Consider the following 15532-nt stretch of genomic DNA (forward strand, 5'->3'; position numbering starts at 1 on the left):
GTAGCAAAGCTGCAAGTGCCAGTTGCGTGTCTGAATGCACTCCCCCCACCTTGCACAAGCTTAAGTGGAGGTTATAGCTCCTGCTTCTCCATAACATGCTCTTAAGAACACAAGAAGAGTCCTGTAGCTTGATCCGGCCAGTGGCCCATCTAGTCCAGCATCCTGCTCTCACTGTGGCCAAGCAGCCACCTGTGGGAAGCCCGCAAGCAGGACTTGAGTGCAATAGCACTCTCCCTGCATGTAATCCTCAAGATGCTACTTCCAGCTGTGGAGGCAAAGCATAGCCGTCCTGGCTAGTAGCCACTGATAGCCTTATCCTCCATGAATTTGTCAAATGCTCTTCTGAAATGATGCAGGTTTGTGGCCGTCACTACCACCTGTGGGAGTGAATTCTGTATTTTGATAATGTACTGTGTGAAATACTTTATTTTGTCTATCTTGAATCTTCCAATATTCAGCATCATTGGATGGCCCTGAGTTCTAGTATTGTGAGATATGGAGAACCCATGCATGAGAAGTGATCAGTAGGCATAATAGCTGTGAGAAAGGGAGAAAAACTTCTTTTATTCTGCATATTTTTTATATACAAGGTTTTCTCCACACGGGAGAACATTCAGACATGCAATCCGCCCTCCCTGCACTGCCTGAACTGGTGCAGTCCACATGACTCATGCAATTTTAAAGACCAAACATGGCCAGCTGAGGGCCAGGCCAGCCAGTACTGTCTGTCCCGAGCTAGTTTCATGTGGACTCCCAGAGACCCTGCTCAATTTTACCTGAGGCATGGTAAAAAGTTTTTGACAGTTCTGCTCATCAAGGAAATTAAAATATATTAGAGTTTTATATATTCTACAAAGGAATGTTTTATATATTCTACAAAGGAATGTTGTATCTCTCTTTTGTATGTAGCTTGTATGTAAGATGTCAATGAGCAGATGCTGAGTCCAAGTGTGTGAGCTCCATAACTGGGGAGCCCTTGTTGCCAGGTGGGGACAGTTTTATTACGGAGCTCAACAGACATGGTAGGGAGGCCTGAATGTGCTTCTGGCTCCAGGACTCTTTTGTGTGAAGCACAGGTTGGTCCCCTGAAAACACAGAGATTGTTAGTTCCATGGATAAACACACCCTCCTTGCTCAAAGTGTTTGACGGAATGTTGCTGTTTGGGTTTTCCTACATAATCTAATTGTTTGGTGCAGCCAGAGGGCAATGCATTCTGTTTTTTCCCCTTTTCTTCACATCTTTATTCAAAGTAGTATGCTTGTTGCAGGGAAGAAGCTGGGAACTTGAGTCACTGCTGCTTCCCATTCCTCACTGCTGTTTAGTGAGGGGGCTGCTGAGAATTTAAAGGAACTCCATACAAAAAGGGAGATGGGGGATGCACATGTGCATGCACGCACACAGCACTTTGGGGAAATGCCAAATAATTCAGTGATGTCCAGGGCCTGAACTGTACTTAGGCCCTTCTCTGAACGCAGCCTGTGTGGAGTATGCGCACCTGAGTTTTGGTGGCCAGTTCACATGACTGTTTTTGTGGGGAAGATTCACCACAGGGTGATTTTTCCCCTTAGTATTTTTAACTCTCCATGTGGCAAAAATGTTCTTGCAAAAGGACTCCTGATGTGGTAATAGCAGTTTCTCACATTCTGTATGGTTTGCTTTGTAGCATTTCCCCCCTGAATGTGATAAGTAGGGTTTAAAACACATATACAACTACCACTTTATGTGAGCCCATTCACCAGACCTTGGAGTCATAGTGGAGAGCTTGATGAAGATGTTGACCCAGAGGCAGTTGTAGAAAAAGGCAAATTCCATGCTTGGGATCATTAGGAAAGGGACTGAAAATAAAACTGCTGATATGATAATGCTGCTATACAAATCTATGGTACAGCCGCATTTGGAATACTGTGTACAGTTCTGGTCACCTCACCTCAAAAAAGATATTGTGGAGTTGGAAAAGGTTCAGACAACGGCAACCGAAACAATCAAGAGGATGGAGAAACGCCCCTATGCGGAAAGGGGGCTTTGGGGACTTTTTAGTTTAGAGCAGTGTTTCCCAAACTTTCAACATGTGCGTACCCCTTTTGAGACATTGATTTTACCGGCGTACCCAACTTTCACAAAAATAATTGGGAGAGGGCTAAGGTATTATAACACATTCGTAATTCCTATAATTTTATATGAAATGTTTGTAAAAAAATAAATACAAAGTAAGTAATAAACATTTTAATAATAGAAATAATATTTATGTAACAAAAATATATATTTAAAAATATAGAAATAATTCATATACTAATAAATAAAATAACTATTATTCAAACAAAAAAAAATTCTGGAAATAAAGAGTAATACTTTTTTGGTATTAAAATTGTCAATACAAAACAACTGTTTAATGGGAGGGATGGAACTGCTTGTGACCAGATATTAGTGCGGCCATATCCGGTTCGATATTTGTGATCTTAAGACGAAGATGGGGCTCCACATCACTTATTTTGTTTTGTTTTTTTGTTTTGATGTTCACAAGTGCAGAGAATCCTACCTCACACGAATACGATGTGGGGAAGGGGAGAAGATACTTAACAGCTTTATTCGATAGAGCTGAATATTCAGAACTAATGCTTAACCAAAATGAAGTCAGTTCTTGCCTGGGCTGGAGGCTTGAATCTCCCACTCTTTGGCTGCAGAGCGGTTTTCCCCCCACCCTGCCTGGGAAGCCACTCAGGCACGCAGCCCAAGAGCAGGCAGGGGATTCAAACCTCCCACCTAAAATTCACAGCTGATGATCGGGCAGGCCAGGCAAGATGGAGGAAAAAAACGCTCTGCAGCCAAAGAGCGGGAGATTCCCCAAGACGGAAGTGGCTGGCGAGATGGCCGCTGCAGGGCTGAAGATAGAGAAAAAACCCCGCTTTCCAGTGTGAACATTTTTGTAGTTGAGCATACGCATAAATATCTTTGTGGCACCATCTGTCTGTTTGTAGAAGCGTTTTTTGGTGGCCAAAGTCATTGCGAGGGAGTCCGAGTCTTATGAGAAACTGGAGGGGTGCACGAAAAGACAAGGAATGCATTGAGAGCGAAAGAGACTACGCATTGAATAACATCAGGATAAACCACGGTTATTATATTGATCTTCCCTCACATGATTGTGTGAGAAACTGGAGAAATCACAAGAACTGTATTTTCTCTTAAAAGAACACACACACACGTTTTTTGCCACTAAAAACCAATGATAAAGTACAAAAAAAAAAAAATTTAGCCGCGTACCCCTTGAAACCCTTTCGCGTACCACCAGGGGTACACGTACCACACTTTGGGAAACACTGGTTTAGAGGAAAGGCCATTAAGAAGTGACATTTTATTTTATTGTTTAATTATTTTTGTTTTGTTTTGTTTTTTGTCTTTGAAAATTTGAATAAAAATTAATGATAAAAAAAAAGAAAGAAAGAAAAGAAGTGACATGATAGGAGTGGATAAAATTATGTGTGGCATGGAGAGAGCAACCAGAAGTTTTTCTCCCTCCCTCATAACACCAGAACTTGTGGACATCCAATGAAGCTGAATATTGGAAGATCCAGGACAGATAAAAGAAAGTCCTTCTTCACACAGTGCATAGTTAAATGATGGAACTCACTCCCACAAGAGGCAGTGATGACACCAACTTGGATGGCTATAAAAAAGGATTAGACAAATTCATGGAGGATAAGGCTATCAACGGCTACTAGCCATGATGTCTGTGCTCTGTCGCCATGGTTGGAGGCAGAATGATTTTTGAATGCCAGTTGCTAGAATCCACAGGATGGGCATGCTCTTGAGCTCAGGTCCTGCTTGCCGGCTTCCCACTGGGGCATCTGGTTGGCCATAGTGAGAATAGGATGCTGGACTCGATGGGCCATTGGCCTGATTCAGCAGCCGGGCTCTTCTTATATTCAGAGCTCTCTTACCACATGGATCTTAACTGGAGGGCTACTTTGTGAGGCAACACTTTTGCTTCAAAGATAGGCCTGTGTTTATCGGTCACTAGTTTTGTGCCTGTCAGCTAAAATGCCATTTTTGTCCAGGTCTGGCATCTTTGGCTAACCTTGGTTTGCCCTTTCGTTCACATTCTGGTTTTAATTATTATTTCTCTGTTTTTTGTTTCAAGGCTAAAATCCTAATGCATCACGAGAAGCTCCAGAGCAGGCTGGAAGAGCTGCTGCGCTGGGCGTCTGACACCACACAGTTACTTAACAGTCTTGAATCCCACACGAAAACTGATGCCAGCAGTTTGAATTCCTGCCTTCAGAGCTACAAGGTAGTCATAGCAACACCTCAGGCTAAGCCTGACTGGAAGGGCCGCAGCTTCCCACTGGGGGATGTTCCTGGGTGGCTGCATACTGATTAGGAAACTTAATCTCTGTTCTAGCACTCTTGGGACCAGTTGTTTTTGACCTGTTGTCTTGGCCCACTTCATCTTAACTAGGAATATAATATCTTATCAGTTTCTCAGTATTTGCAAAAAGCATATGTTGATAAATATTGGAGACAGCTTCCTAAACTCATTCTGGGGCCCTTTCCAGCTTTGCAAGTAACGGTTATCCACATAAGGATGATCATGTTGTGTTGCATCAGCGTGTCTAACAGAGCCAGATGTTGTGGGAAAATTCATAAGCAGGGCTGTGATGATGGTAGCCATGCCGTGTTGGTTGCCAGCATGCTGATCATCAAAGGTTGCCTTTTCTGGAAATTGTGGTGGATGAAATGGGTGGGACAGAGGGAGGAGGCCTCCTTCCTCCTCCTTCTGTCTCACTCCTTCCTCCATTTTTCTTGCCCTGAGTGGTCCTACACCTACACCTGATTTCTTTCTCTAAGACTCAGGGGCTTTATGCTTAGTGGAAGCTCCTGGTTTGCCTGGGCAAACCTGCTCCCCCACACACACGTAGTGCAAGGTGATCTGCTTGATGGTTAGTGAGGCTTGCTAAAAATGGATATATGATGGTGATTAGCCACTGACAGGCCTATCATCACCCATGCATTTAAAATTCTGTTTTGTGCCAGCAGACATCACAACAGTCTGTGCTAGACTGTGATTGTCGTAAGTTATAACCATCTATGGCCATGAATTCTTTAGCTTTATGATGTGGTGTTTGAAAAAAAACATTTTCTCTTGTTTGCCTGAAGCTCTAGAGAGCTTTATGTTAATGTGTTGTGTGCCTGAGTTTGCTACTGACCAAGGTACGTGGCTGGGAAGCCAGACCTTAAACTGTATGGCCTGCTATTTGGGGGAAGTGGTAACCCTACCAGCCAACCCCTTTCTACTTGAACAGCCTTTGCCAACCTGGTGCCCTCCAGATGTTTTGGACTACAACTCCCATCAGCCCCAGGCAGCACTGGCTTGACGTAGAATATAACATTGATTGGCATTGATTGGTGAGAAGTTCCGGAGCAATGTGGCAGGCTAGGTAGAGCTTAGCTTCCTTTGGATGAGAGAGAGAGAGAGAATGAGAGAGAGAGAGAGAGAACCCTGGAGTCTTAGGGCTCCTAGTAATGTATTTGTTTTACTCTTAAATATGCAAGGAGAGCATTTTGGAGCAAATCAAGACTTCTGCAGCAGGCTGCAAATCCACTGACCCTGCATCACGTTCACAGAGAGAAAGACCTTGCACCCTGAGGTGCATCTGGGGATGAGGGAGAAATTCAATTCAGTTTACATCCAAAGGCAAATCTACGAAATCCACATTTCCTGAAACAATATATGAACTGAAACGCAACCATCCTTTGAAATTCTCACTTCTGCAAATTTTGTAATGTTTTTCAACCAAATAATGCATAAAAAGGATATACATGGGGAAAGTATGAATAAATGCATATATTTTTGAAAATAATGAACAAAAATGCATTATGTTAGCGGGAATGGCTTTTAAAAATGTTTACATTAGTCAAAATTGCATACAAAAATGTGTGATGTGGAATACACACTAAAATGCTGTTGAATTTTCATGAGGACTTGAAAAAAATCCATGTGGGAATTGAACTTTAGATTGAAAAAACAAGAAACTAGGAGAAACTGAAATCGACAAATTGGTCCATCCCCAGGTCCTTCACCTTCATCCACTCACAAATCCTGTGTGTGTGTGTATGAGAGAGAGAGAGAGAGACAGAGAGATGATTCCAAGCGGTTTCTCTGCTGTTCTCCACAGCTCTGAATGTGTCAGTTCCAGACTATCAGGGAAAATATTCTGTATTGATGAAGGGCCCTTAAGGCTCTTCTGTTTTAAAGTCCGCTGGTCATCCAGTCATTCAAGATGGTGAAAAGGTTCTCTTGAGAAGGTAGCTCTGAATAAAGACTGACAGCCCTGGGCAAAGGTTGCAGTTCTCTGCCTCTTCACCTTGTATAGTTTATGGCAGGGTGTACAGCCTCAAAGTAGTTGGCGCTGACTACACTTTTTCCTCTTCCTCTCTCTTGACTCATCCAGGAGCTGAAGAAGCCCTTTGCAGATAGCAAAGCTCAGCTCGATGCAACAGCCTTTGACATTCAGTTCTTCATTTCTGAGCATGCTCAAGACTTGACCCCGGAGCAAAGCAGGCAGCTGTTAAGGCTGCTAAACGAACTGCAGATGTCCTTCCGGGAGCTTTCAGAGCGACTGGCCACTAGGGTGGAGGTCCTGCAGGTCTGTCTCCAGCAAGCGGAGCGGACGGATCAGGTGACGGTGGTGGAGTGGCCCTCTGCGCTGTGTTGTATTTAACAGGGAGCAGAATGTGTGTCTTTCCTCTTTCCCAAAGCTGCAATTAAGTCATGACATCACACAGTGTGTCAGCTGCTGCTTCAATGCAGAGAGAGGCCTCCTTTCTTTGTCTCTTTCCATCCTCCCTTTCATAGAGAGAGTCAAGGATTTCTTTTCATAAGCAAGGAATCCAAATAGCTGGCTGTTCTAAGGGGAAAGGAAAATGCCAGTTCAAAAACATTCTGTGGCTGTACTAGGGTTCAATCTCCTCTTTAGAGTAAAGATCTGGATGGAGCAGGGTCGGCGGAGGAGGCGGGAGGGACTTAAAACTGGCACAGTGTGGTGCAAATGTAGGCCAGGGTCTTTGGGCCACATCAAAACTATGGGGGTGGGTGGGTTGCGGTACACCAGTAATATTTTAAGTGTACTTACAGATATACAGTATGAGTGCAACATACACGTTCGCCCAATTTGCACATGGATGAGCAGTGTGCTACCACATGCTGCTCAATCGCCCCCCACTGTGCTGCTCTCTTCATTGAGCCAGGAGCAACAAACCATAGTGTGATGTGTGCAGACCAGTGCTTGTGGCTTGCTTGTCTCCAGACAAATCACAGTTAGTAAGCCAAGAAGCTTAACATCACGTTTTGCTTGTAGAGAAAACAAACCGTGAGTGCTGGTTTGTACATCATGCTAAGCCAAGGCTCGTGGTTTCCTGCTCCTAGCATGATGGAGAGAGGAGTGCAGTGGGAGTGATCCATCAGTTCACACTCACTTGCTCACTGTTAGCTATGGTTTATGGCAAGACTTGGGAACCTTTGGTTTGCAAGGCCATTTTCCTCCAGCCACAGCCACCTGTCACCTACATCGTATGATGTTAGGGGTGTGTTGGCACTTGCATTTGGTGCTGTTTAAATTTGGATTGGATCCAGCCCACTGGCCAAATGGGTTATCCACCTCTAGATTATGGCTTACCATCACCTGTGAACATGGCCAATGAGATCTTCCAGACAGAGGGCGTAGTATGCAGTTGTTGTACACAGCTGCACATACAGTCTACACAAGGCTATGGTTTAATCAAAAGTCACCTGTTTTTTCCCTCTGCCTTTTTCTTCTGCTGGAGAATGTCTCTGAGCTTTTGAGAAAGATGGGTGTAATCTCTGTGTGTGTCGAAGCCCTTAACTGCTTCTCTGTTTTTTCTTGAAGAGGTGGGCTTTGGAGGTTGCGCCTTTTCACCTCACCTGTGCCTCTTCACCTTCCCCAGCACATAAAAATCCATTTCTAGTTACCCCCCAAGCTTTCTTCATTTCAGCAGCCTAATTTTTGTTGCTGCTATTGTTAAACAATTAGGAGCAGAAATCCTTGCCCATACACTGCAGATCACCCAGAGATCTGCCAGTAGATCCAATCTACCTTCTGCTCACCTCACCCATGCCCTAGATATGGATCAATAACAGGAGGGTCTGGGGGCTAAATTTGCCCCCCAAGTAGAGACAATGGGTAGAAAATTTTCCACTACTATTTTTTTCTTTTTTCTTTTTTTACAATATTTTTTATTCAAATTTTCATAAAACAAACAAAACAAAATAAAAAAACATAACACAATAAAAATAAAAATAAAAAATTTGACTTCCGACTTGTCACAGATCAGCTATAAATATATAATATATATCAAACCTGTCTCTTAATACATACAAAATCACTTTTCTCCATAGTCTATCTTAATTAATCGTCAAATCTTATCTTTCAACAAAAAGTCTAAGAGAGGCTTCCATTCCTTAAGAAATGTATCCGTCGATTTTTCTCTAAGTAAACATGTCAATTTATCCATCTCTACTAAGTCCATTGATTTCAATAGCCATTCTTCCGTTGTTGGTGTTGATTCCATTTTCCACTTTTGTGCATATAATAATCTTGCTGCCGTAATCATATATAATATTATTCTTCCATATTTCTTTTCTATTTGTTTATCCATAAAACCCAATAAAAAAAATTCTGGTTTTGACTGAATATTTATCTTTAGAATTTTTTGCATCATCCTACCTATCTGTGCCCAAAATGATTTTGCCTGTTTACATAACCACCACATATGATAAAATGATCCTTCTTGTTGTTTACATTTCCAACAAACATTAGAAACATTACTATACATTTTTGACAACTTTTCTGGAGTCATATACCAACGGTACATCATTTTATAGAAATTTTCTTTAAGATTATAGCATAATGTAAATCTCAAGCCTTTTTTCCACATATTTTCCCATTGATCCATTTGTATATTATAACCAAAATGTTTTGCCCACTTTACCATACACTCTTTTACTTGTTCTTCTTCCATATCCATTTTCAGCAAGAATTTATACATTTTCGCAATTATATTTTCATCATTTGTACACAAACCTATTTCAAAATCAGATTTACTTATTTCAAACCCATACATTTTCTTATCCATTTTCTATCTCTCTAACAATTGTAAATAGGCAAACCATTGAGAACTATATCCTTCCTTTATCAGTTGTTCTCTCTCTTTCATTATATATTCTCCATGTACATTTTCTAAAAGTTCTTGAGAAGTTAACCATTTCTCTTTTCCAGCCATTTCTCTTCTATAAAATGCTTCTTGACTTGAGACACATAATGGTATTTTCGAATAAAACCTTGGTTTATATCTATTCCATATTTTCAACAGAGGACGTCTTATAAAATGATTATTAAAATCCACATTAACTTTTACTTTATCATACCATAGATATCCATGCCATCCCCACTTCAGGTTGTGGCCCTCCAAATCCAATAGTCTTTTATTCCTCAATAATAACCATTCCTTTATCCAGACTAAACAACAAGCAGCATAATAAAGTCTCAAATTTGGTAATCCCAGTCCTCCTCTTTCTTTGGCATCTTGTAATAATTTAAATTTAACTCTTGGTTTTTTTCCCTGCCAAACAAATTTAGAGATATCTTTTTGCCATTGTTTAAAAGGTAAATCAGAGGATATTACAGGTATTGTTTGAAACAAAAACATCATTCTCGGCAATACATTCATTTTTATCACGGATATTCTGCCCATTAATGACAATTGTAATTTATCCCATTTTAGCAAGTCTTTCTATTATGAAACAACTTTGAATTTTTATTTGTCATAATAATACCTAAATATTTCAACTTTTCCTCTATTTTAAAATCTGTCTTGTCCATCAACTCCTTTTGTTCCCTTGAAGATAAATTTTTCACCAACATCTTTGTTTTTTGATTGTTGATCTTAAATCCTGCTAACGGTCCAAATTCTTTTAATTTGTCCATCAATACATTAATCCCTTCCAAAGGGTTTTCTAATACAATTATCAAATCATCAGCAAATGCTCTCAATTTATATTCCTCTTTTTTTATCTTTATTCCTGAGATCCTTTTATCTTGCCTTATATCTCTAAGCAGCACTTCCAAGACCAAGATAAATAAAAGAATAAATAAATTTATCCACTACTATTTTTTTCTATGGAGATTTCCCAATTCTAAATATTCATACGCACACACGCACGTATGAATGGCTACAATACCAATCAAATTAGTAATTGTAATTAACTTTTTTTTGAAGTGGCTGTCCTTAGGAAGGATAAGTACAAGCCTTTTAAGTAGAGATCTTACCCAGTCTGCGTCTGTGTTGGAATTGCTTTTTAATGTTTTTAAAGCCTTTAAATTTTTTTTTTAAATATGTTTTGTTTTAATATATTTGAAAGTCTGTTTTTATGATGTTTTAAAGTGTTTTTAGTGCTTTTGTTTGCTGCCCTGGGCTCCTACTGGGAAGAAGGGTGGGATATAAATCTAATAATAATAACAACAACAACAACGACAATAATAATAATAGGCACCTGGGTTCTTTTGTTCTTAAAGTGTTGCACGAGTTGGTGAATCTTTGGGTTTTAGTGAAACACAAAGCAGATCCAGCAAGCCTGAACTTTGCCCTCCCTGAATCTAGGGAATGTAGAGTGACTGTAGTGAGAACACAAAGAATACCTACTATTGAGACCCTGAAAGAGTCTAAATATGCTTCTCAGTTTAGCAGCGCATCTAGTTTGGCCCTTAGGAAATACAGACAGAGGGTGCCACCCTTCCATGCTTGCTCAATATGGCCTGTTTTTGCAGCCCCCATAACTGCATGCCCCCCTCTGCCTCTCTCTGTTTCTTTCAGACACTGCTGATACAAGTAAAGTTTTGTTTAACAATTGTCCCTCTGTAACGTGTGCCTATTCTGCCTCTTTTTTTGTGTGTGTATTAACCAGTTTGCTTTGCCTTTTCAGATTCAGTGTGTTCTCCCATCCCTAATGCGAGAAGATCTCATTATGCTGCTGAAGAGTGCTTTTTAGGAGTGCTCTTTCCCCTCTCCTCCTCAAACTGCTTCTGTTATTTGGCTTAAGGACTGTCTGAAAACAAAAAAAAATGCACTGTTTCTCATTTGGCAAAAGTTTGTATGCTTTGATCATAAGGCACCAAGGGAAAGAGAAATTGCATGCTGGTTGAAAGAAGGATGGTCCAGGGTCACACATCATGCTCAATTGCACCAATTATGCTCTATTTGCTGTACTCCAAGAGGATAATCTAAGACTTGGCTTGGTGCAGTGTCCAAAACTCTCCCTCTCCCCAGAAATAACATTTCTTGGGTTATAGCAGTTGTGCAAGGTCATTAAAAACAGCTTACTATTCCCCAGGTATCTTTCGTTCTTGACTCTGGAATGCAGAAACAAGGCTGCAAGTAGAAGTTGGGTTAATTGCTTTCTAGTCCTGGTGGCACTAGCCAGGATAGCTGTCGCCATGGAAATTATTTATGTTTGGGCTCACTTGATGGAATCCCCCCCCCCCCCGGTGGGAGAAAAAGGCATGAGAACTGTTACCTTGGAATGTAAAATTGGTGTGGATTTTACAGGAAAGGTCTTCAAGGAGGAGACCAGATTCTTATTACTTTCTCTTTTCCTGCAAGATCCATACAGATTTTGCCATCCATTTCCCCACTGATAATTCATCTGTCAAGGAAATGCCATCAAGTCAGCATCACTCCTTGATTAATGGGCTGCTGTATGTGAATGAGAGAGGAGAATTAAGCCACGAGAAAATACCCAGATGGCAAATGACCCAATTTTAAACCATCTGCACTTTGTTGTTCCAGACAATGGAACCAAATTACTGTCTAGAGCAAAAGTAAAGGGTGAGAGGTGAAAGAGAGATTGGAACAATGCCTCTTGGGGGTTTTTGACTGCTCCTGCTAAAGTGCTTTCTGTTTTGCAACCTGGTTGACTTGCATTTGTCATTGTAATGGCTTAATTGATAGGCATTAACAGGCTCTTGTGTCATTGTTTTTAAACAACCCAATATTTAAACAGACGCTTCAAGAACAGCAAGCCATACGCAGTCAGAAACTGGAGGAGTTGTGCACCTGGATGAATCAGGCTGAGAACAGGCTGGTGGATCCACAGGGAGCAGCTAGGGAAGGGGACCTTGCTGTGCTGGAACAGAGGCAGAGTGATATTAAGGTATTATATTTATTTTAGGGTGGAACAGCTAGAGGGCATCAGGTAGGCTACTTCTGCTTAGGGCTTTATAGGTCAACGTTAAATCCATGAAGTAGGCTCAGTAGCTCGCAGGCAACTAGCACAGCTAGAAAAGCCAGTCACCAATCCTTCTTCAGCATTCTGCAATCTGGACCATTTTCAAGGGCATCCCCAGGAACATCCCAATGATCTGACCTGGTTTGATCCATAAAGCCACAATACAATTTAGTCTTGTACTTCATGGGGTATTGACTGTCCTCTAAAAAAGGCATGTTGGACAGCAAGAGCATACAGAGCAGATCACTCAGCGGCTGCCCTGCAACTGACAGAGCTTTCTTTGAGGGCCACCCAAATCTAAGCAGCTTCCACAAGCACAAGCATCAGTGAGATGGTCAATTAAGATCAGGCTCCTTGGTTTGGGGAGATTAGTTCAAGGCAGGTTTTTTTTTTAAAAAATGCAAAAACTGCCCTCCCTTCTGACAGTAGTAGATTTTGTTTATTAAGTCCTCACACTCATTTTTGTCTCAAAAAGGAACACTTATTAAATGTACAAATGTATTTAATGAGTAATCAACTTTTTTCAATCAGTGGATAGCCCTAATATTTAAGTGTGGATTGTATTCTTTTGATGAGAGCTTTTAAAGGACTTTAAAAAAAACTGCTGAGAAATCAGGATGGGTGGATTATAAATGCCAACTCTGAAATATCGGAGGTCTTTAGCCTCATTGCCATTCTTTTCATTTCTGCCATTAGGATCTGCAGAGGAGCATGCACAGCCGGGCAGCTTCCTTCGCCAGCATCTTGAAAGCAACAGAGGAGTTTCTAGAGGAGAACCGGACTAAACTAGACCCCAGGGAGCTGGCATCCCTGCAAGAAAGACTCTGTCAGGCTAAGGAACGGTACCAGTCCCTGCAGGAGAGGACAGAGGCGGCTCAGAAGGAGCTCAAGAGTGCCGTGAGCACTGTGGTGCAGCAGCAGACAGAAAAGGTAAAGAACCACAGGCTGCTGCTGGTCCCATAGTAAACGAAAGCAGGCCATCACCGAGGCCTGAAGTCTGGAAACTCCCTCCCTGGCATTAAGAAGGAGCTGGATAAATATGTGAACGGTGTAGTCTGGTGTTCTTGGAATTGAATTGCAACAGGTTGCACTAGTAATTGATGGTGTAGTGGGGCTGCCCCTTTGGCTGAGCAAAATACAGTGGCTTGATTGCTCATCATCATATTAAGCTGCTGCTGAAAGAACTGCACTGGCTAGCAGTTAAGCTACTGGGCTCGGTTCATGGTACTGGTTCTGGTGTACAAAGCCCTATACAGCTTGGGACCAGATACTTGAAAGATCATCTCACCCCTTATATACCCAATTGATCACTGTGCACTACAGGAGAGTGGCTCCTGCAGATAACATATCATCAGGAGGTCTATTCCGTACGATATAGGAATCAGGCCTTTAGTGGAGTGGCCCCTGCCTACCCTTTGGAACTCCTTCCCATTGCATATCAGACAGGTGATACCTCTGTTGTCTTTTCAGCACTTATTGAAGACCCTCCTTTTTCAACAAGCCTTTTAAGTGGAGATTTTTATCCCAGTCTGTATCTGCATTGGAATCTGAAATTGTTTTTCTGTATTTATTTTATTGTTGGTGCTTTTTATTGTTAACTTGCCTTGGGCTGTTTCATGAAATAAATGCCCTCCCCCACTCATTCCACAGGCAGGGCCATGTGAGAGAAGTGAAGTCTGCCCCTTCCCTACATTCCATTTCTAGTCCAGTCTGCTCCACAGCAGCAGCATTTGTGGAGCTCCTCCTTCACCACGGCTGCCTTGGAGTGGCTTGATCCAGGGGGCTTTCACCCTCGTTCCCCCTGGATCAGCTAGACAGGGCAACTTCCAGAAGAAAAGCAGCTGTGTTAGCCTGTTGCAGTAAATACAGCAAAATATAAAGACTGACAAATATATAAGCCTTTCTGGAGTGGAACCCACTTCATCAGATGCATGCAGTGTTATCCTCAGTTAGCAGGTGTAACAGAGAGAGTGTGTGTATATGTGTGTGTGTGTGGAGGGAGGGGGGATTATAAGCAGGTGGGTCAAACGGCAATGGAATGTGAAAGAAAAAAGTGTAGTCTCTGAGAATTCAATTAAAGCTTCAATATGTGAAAAAAAGTTGTCATTCTTCAACCGACAAACTTGAAAGGGAGACTGTCATGTGAAACTGCTGAATTAGTTTTCAAGAAGTTCCCCCACCATGGTTTTTAAGTAAGGGTGTTTCCAGGTGAGGGCTTTTTTTGTGGGGCAGGTGCTGTTCATGCATGCAGATTTTTCTCAGTGGCCCATGTTTTTTCCTCATTTAACCTGGATTAACTCTGTCTCTGAAAAATCCAATAGGGGGGGGAAACCCCTATCGCTGTTTGCTGAGCCCTGGTCTGGAAGCACCCTAACTTAGTAATATGAGGATGCCTGAGTTATCACCAGTTACTGCTGTTGTGAATAGTCACTGTGGTTGTTTTACACCAATTCAAAATGTAATTGAATTGTCATTGACCTTTTTTTTTTTTTTTTTGGCTTTTCATTGCCATTTGGCCATGCTTTTACATTTCCCCCCTCCCCTTTAGTGTACAGAAAGGAATCCTGTTCCAACAGTGAGCTCATGCACAAATCCACTTACGTCCATAGCATTTGCAAAGGAGCTAGTCCTTGTGTGCTCTGTAGTCTATCTGCTTCCTATACACTCTGTTCCATTTCCAGGTTAGAGCTGTCAAAGACTTTGAAGAAAATCGGAATAAGATCGAATCCCTTCTGCATTGGGTGGCATCCTTAGAGCAACCCCGAAAGCTCGCAGAAGGTAAACTCCATGTAGCGGGGCTCGGAACTGGAGGATATGGAGAGGGAAGCATCCAAGATACTCCCGACGGTCAATTCACGGAGGTGGGCAGAGCCGAAGAAGATCTCACTTTGCACTACGAGAGCTTGAAGGTTGGTGGAGTCTTGTGGATAGAGGGTGCTGAGTCCAAGATTTAGACTTAAATCCCAGCCAAGCTAAGGATACAGTTGGGTGGTCTTGCTCCAAGTCAGGGGCAGGGAACCTTTTCCACCCCAAGGGCCACATTCTCTTGTGGAGAACTCTACAGGGGTTGCATGCCTGTGGTGGGCAGGGCCAAAAGCAGGCTGAACAATGAATGAGTTTTTTACCTTTGTACAGTAGTCTACATTCCAGACAGGCAAAAGTCAGACGTTTCCTCAAACACCACACTCAGGCAGTCTTTCCATTCACCATCCAGGCAAGCAGGAGGCATGATCTCA

At 42.0% G+C, this 15532-nt stretch overlaps 1 protein-coding gene across 18 annotated transcripts in view; it reads left to right on the forward strand.

Moving 5' to 3' along the window:
• MACF1 (microtubule actin crosslinking factor 1) overlaps window positions 1-15532 on the forward strand; it is a 383383-nt gene that overhangs the window by 223777 nt on the left and 144074 nt on the right. For 14 of the 18 annotated variants that reach the window (XM_061597825.1, XM_061597831.1, XM_061597827.1 and 11 more), the window contains exons 39-43: window positions 4137-4286; window positions 6448-6675; window positions 12072-12221; window positions 12993-13226; window positions 14978-15205. In XM_061597825.1, the coding sequence (XP_061453809.1) occupies window positions 4137-4286; window positions 6448-6675; window positions 12072-12221; window positions 12993-13226; window positions 14978-15205 (990 nt within the window). The remainder of the gene's footprint in view (window positions 1-4136; window positions 4287-6447; window positions 6676-12071; window positions 12222-12992; window positions 13227-14977; window positions 15206-15532) is intronic. The other 4 variants (XM_061597837.1, XM_061597844.1, XM_061597842.1 and 1 more) reach the window with 1 other exon arrangement.

The sequence above is a fragment of the Rhineura floridana genome, chromosome 15 (genome assembly GCF_030035675.1).
Source record: "Rhineura floridana isolate rRhiFlo1 chromosome 15, rRhiFlo1.hap2, whole genome shotgun sequence".
NCBI classification, from domain to species: domain Eukaryota; kingdom Metazoa; phylum Chordata; class Lepidosauria; order Squamata; family Rhineuridae; genus Rhineura; species Rhineura floridana.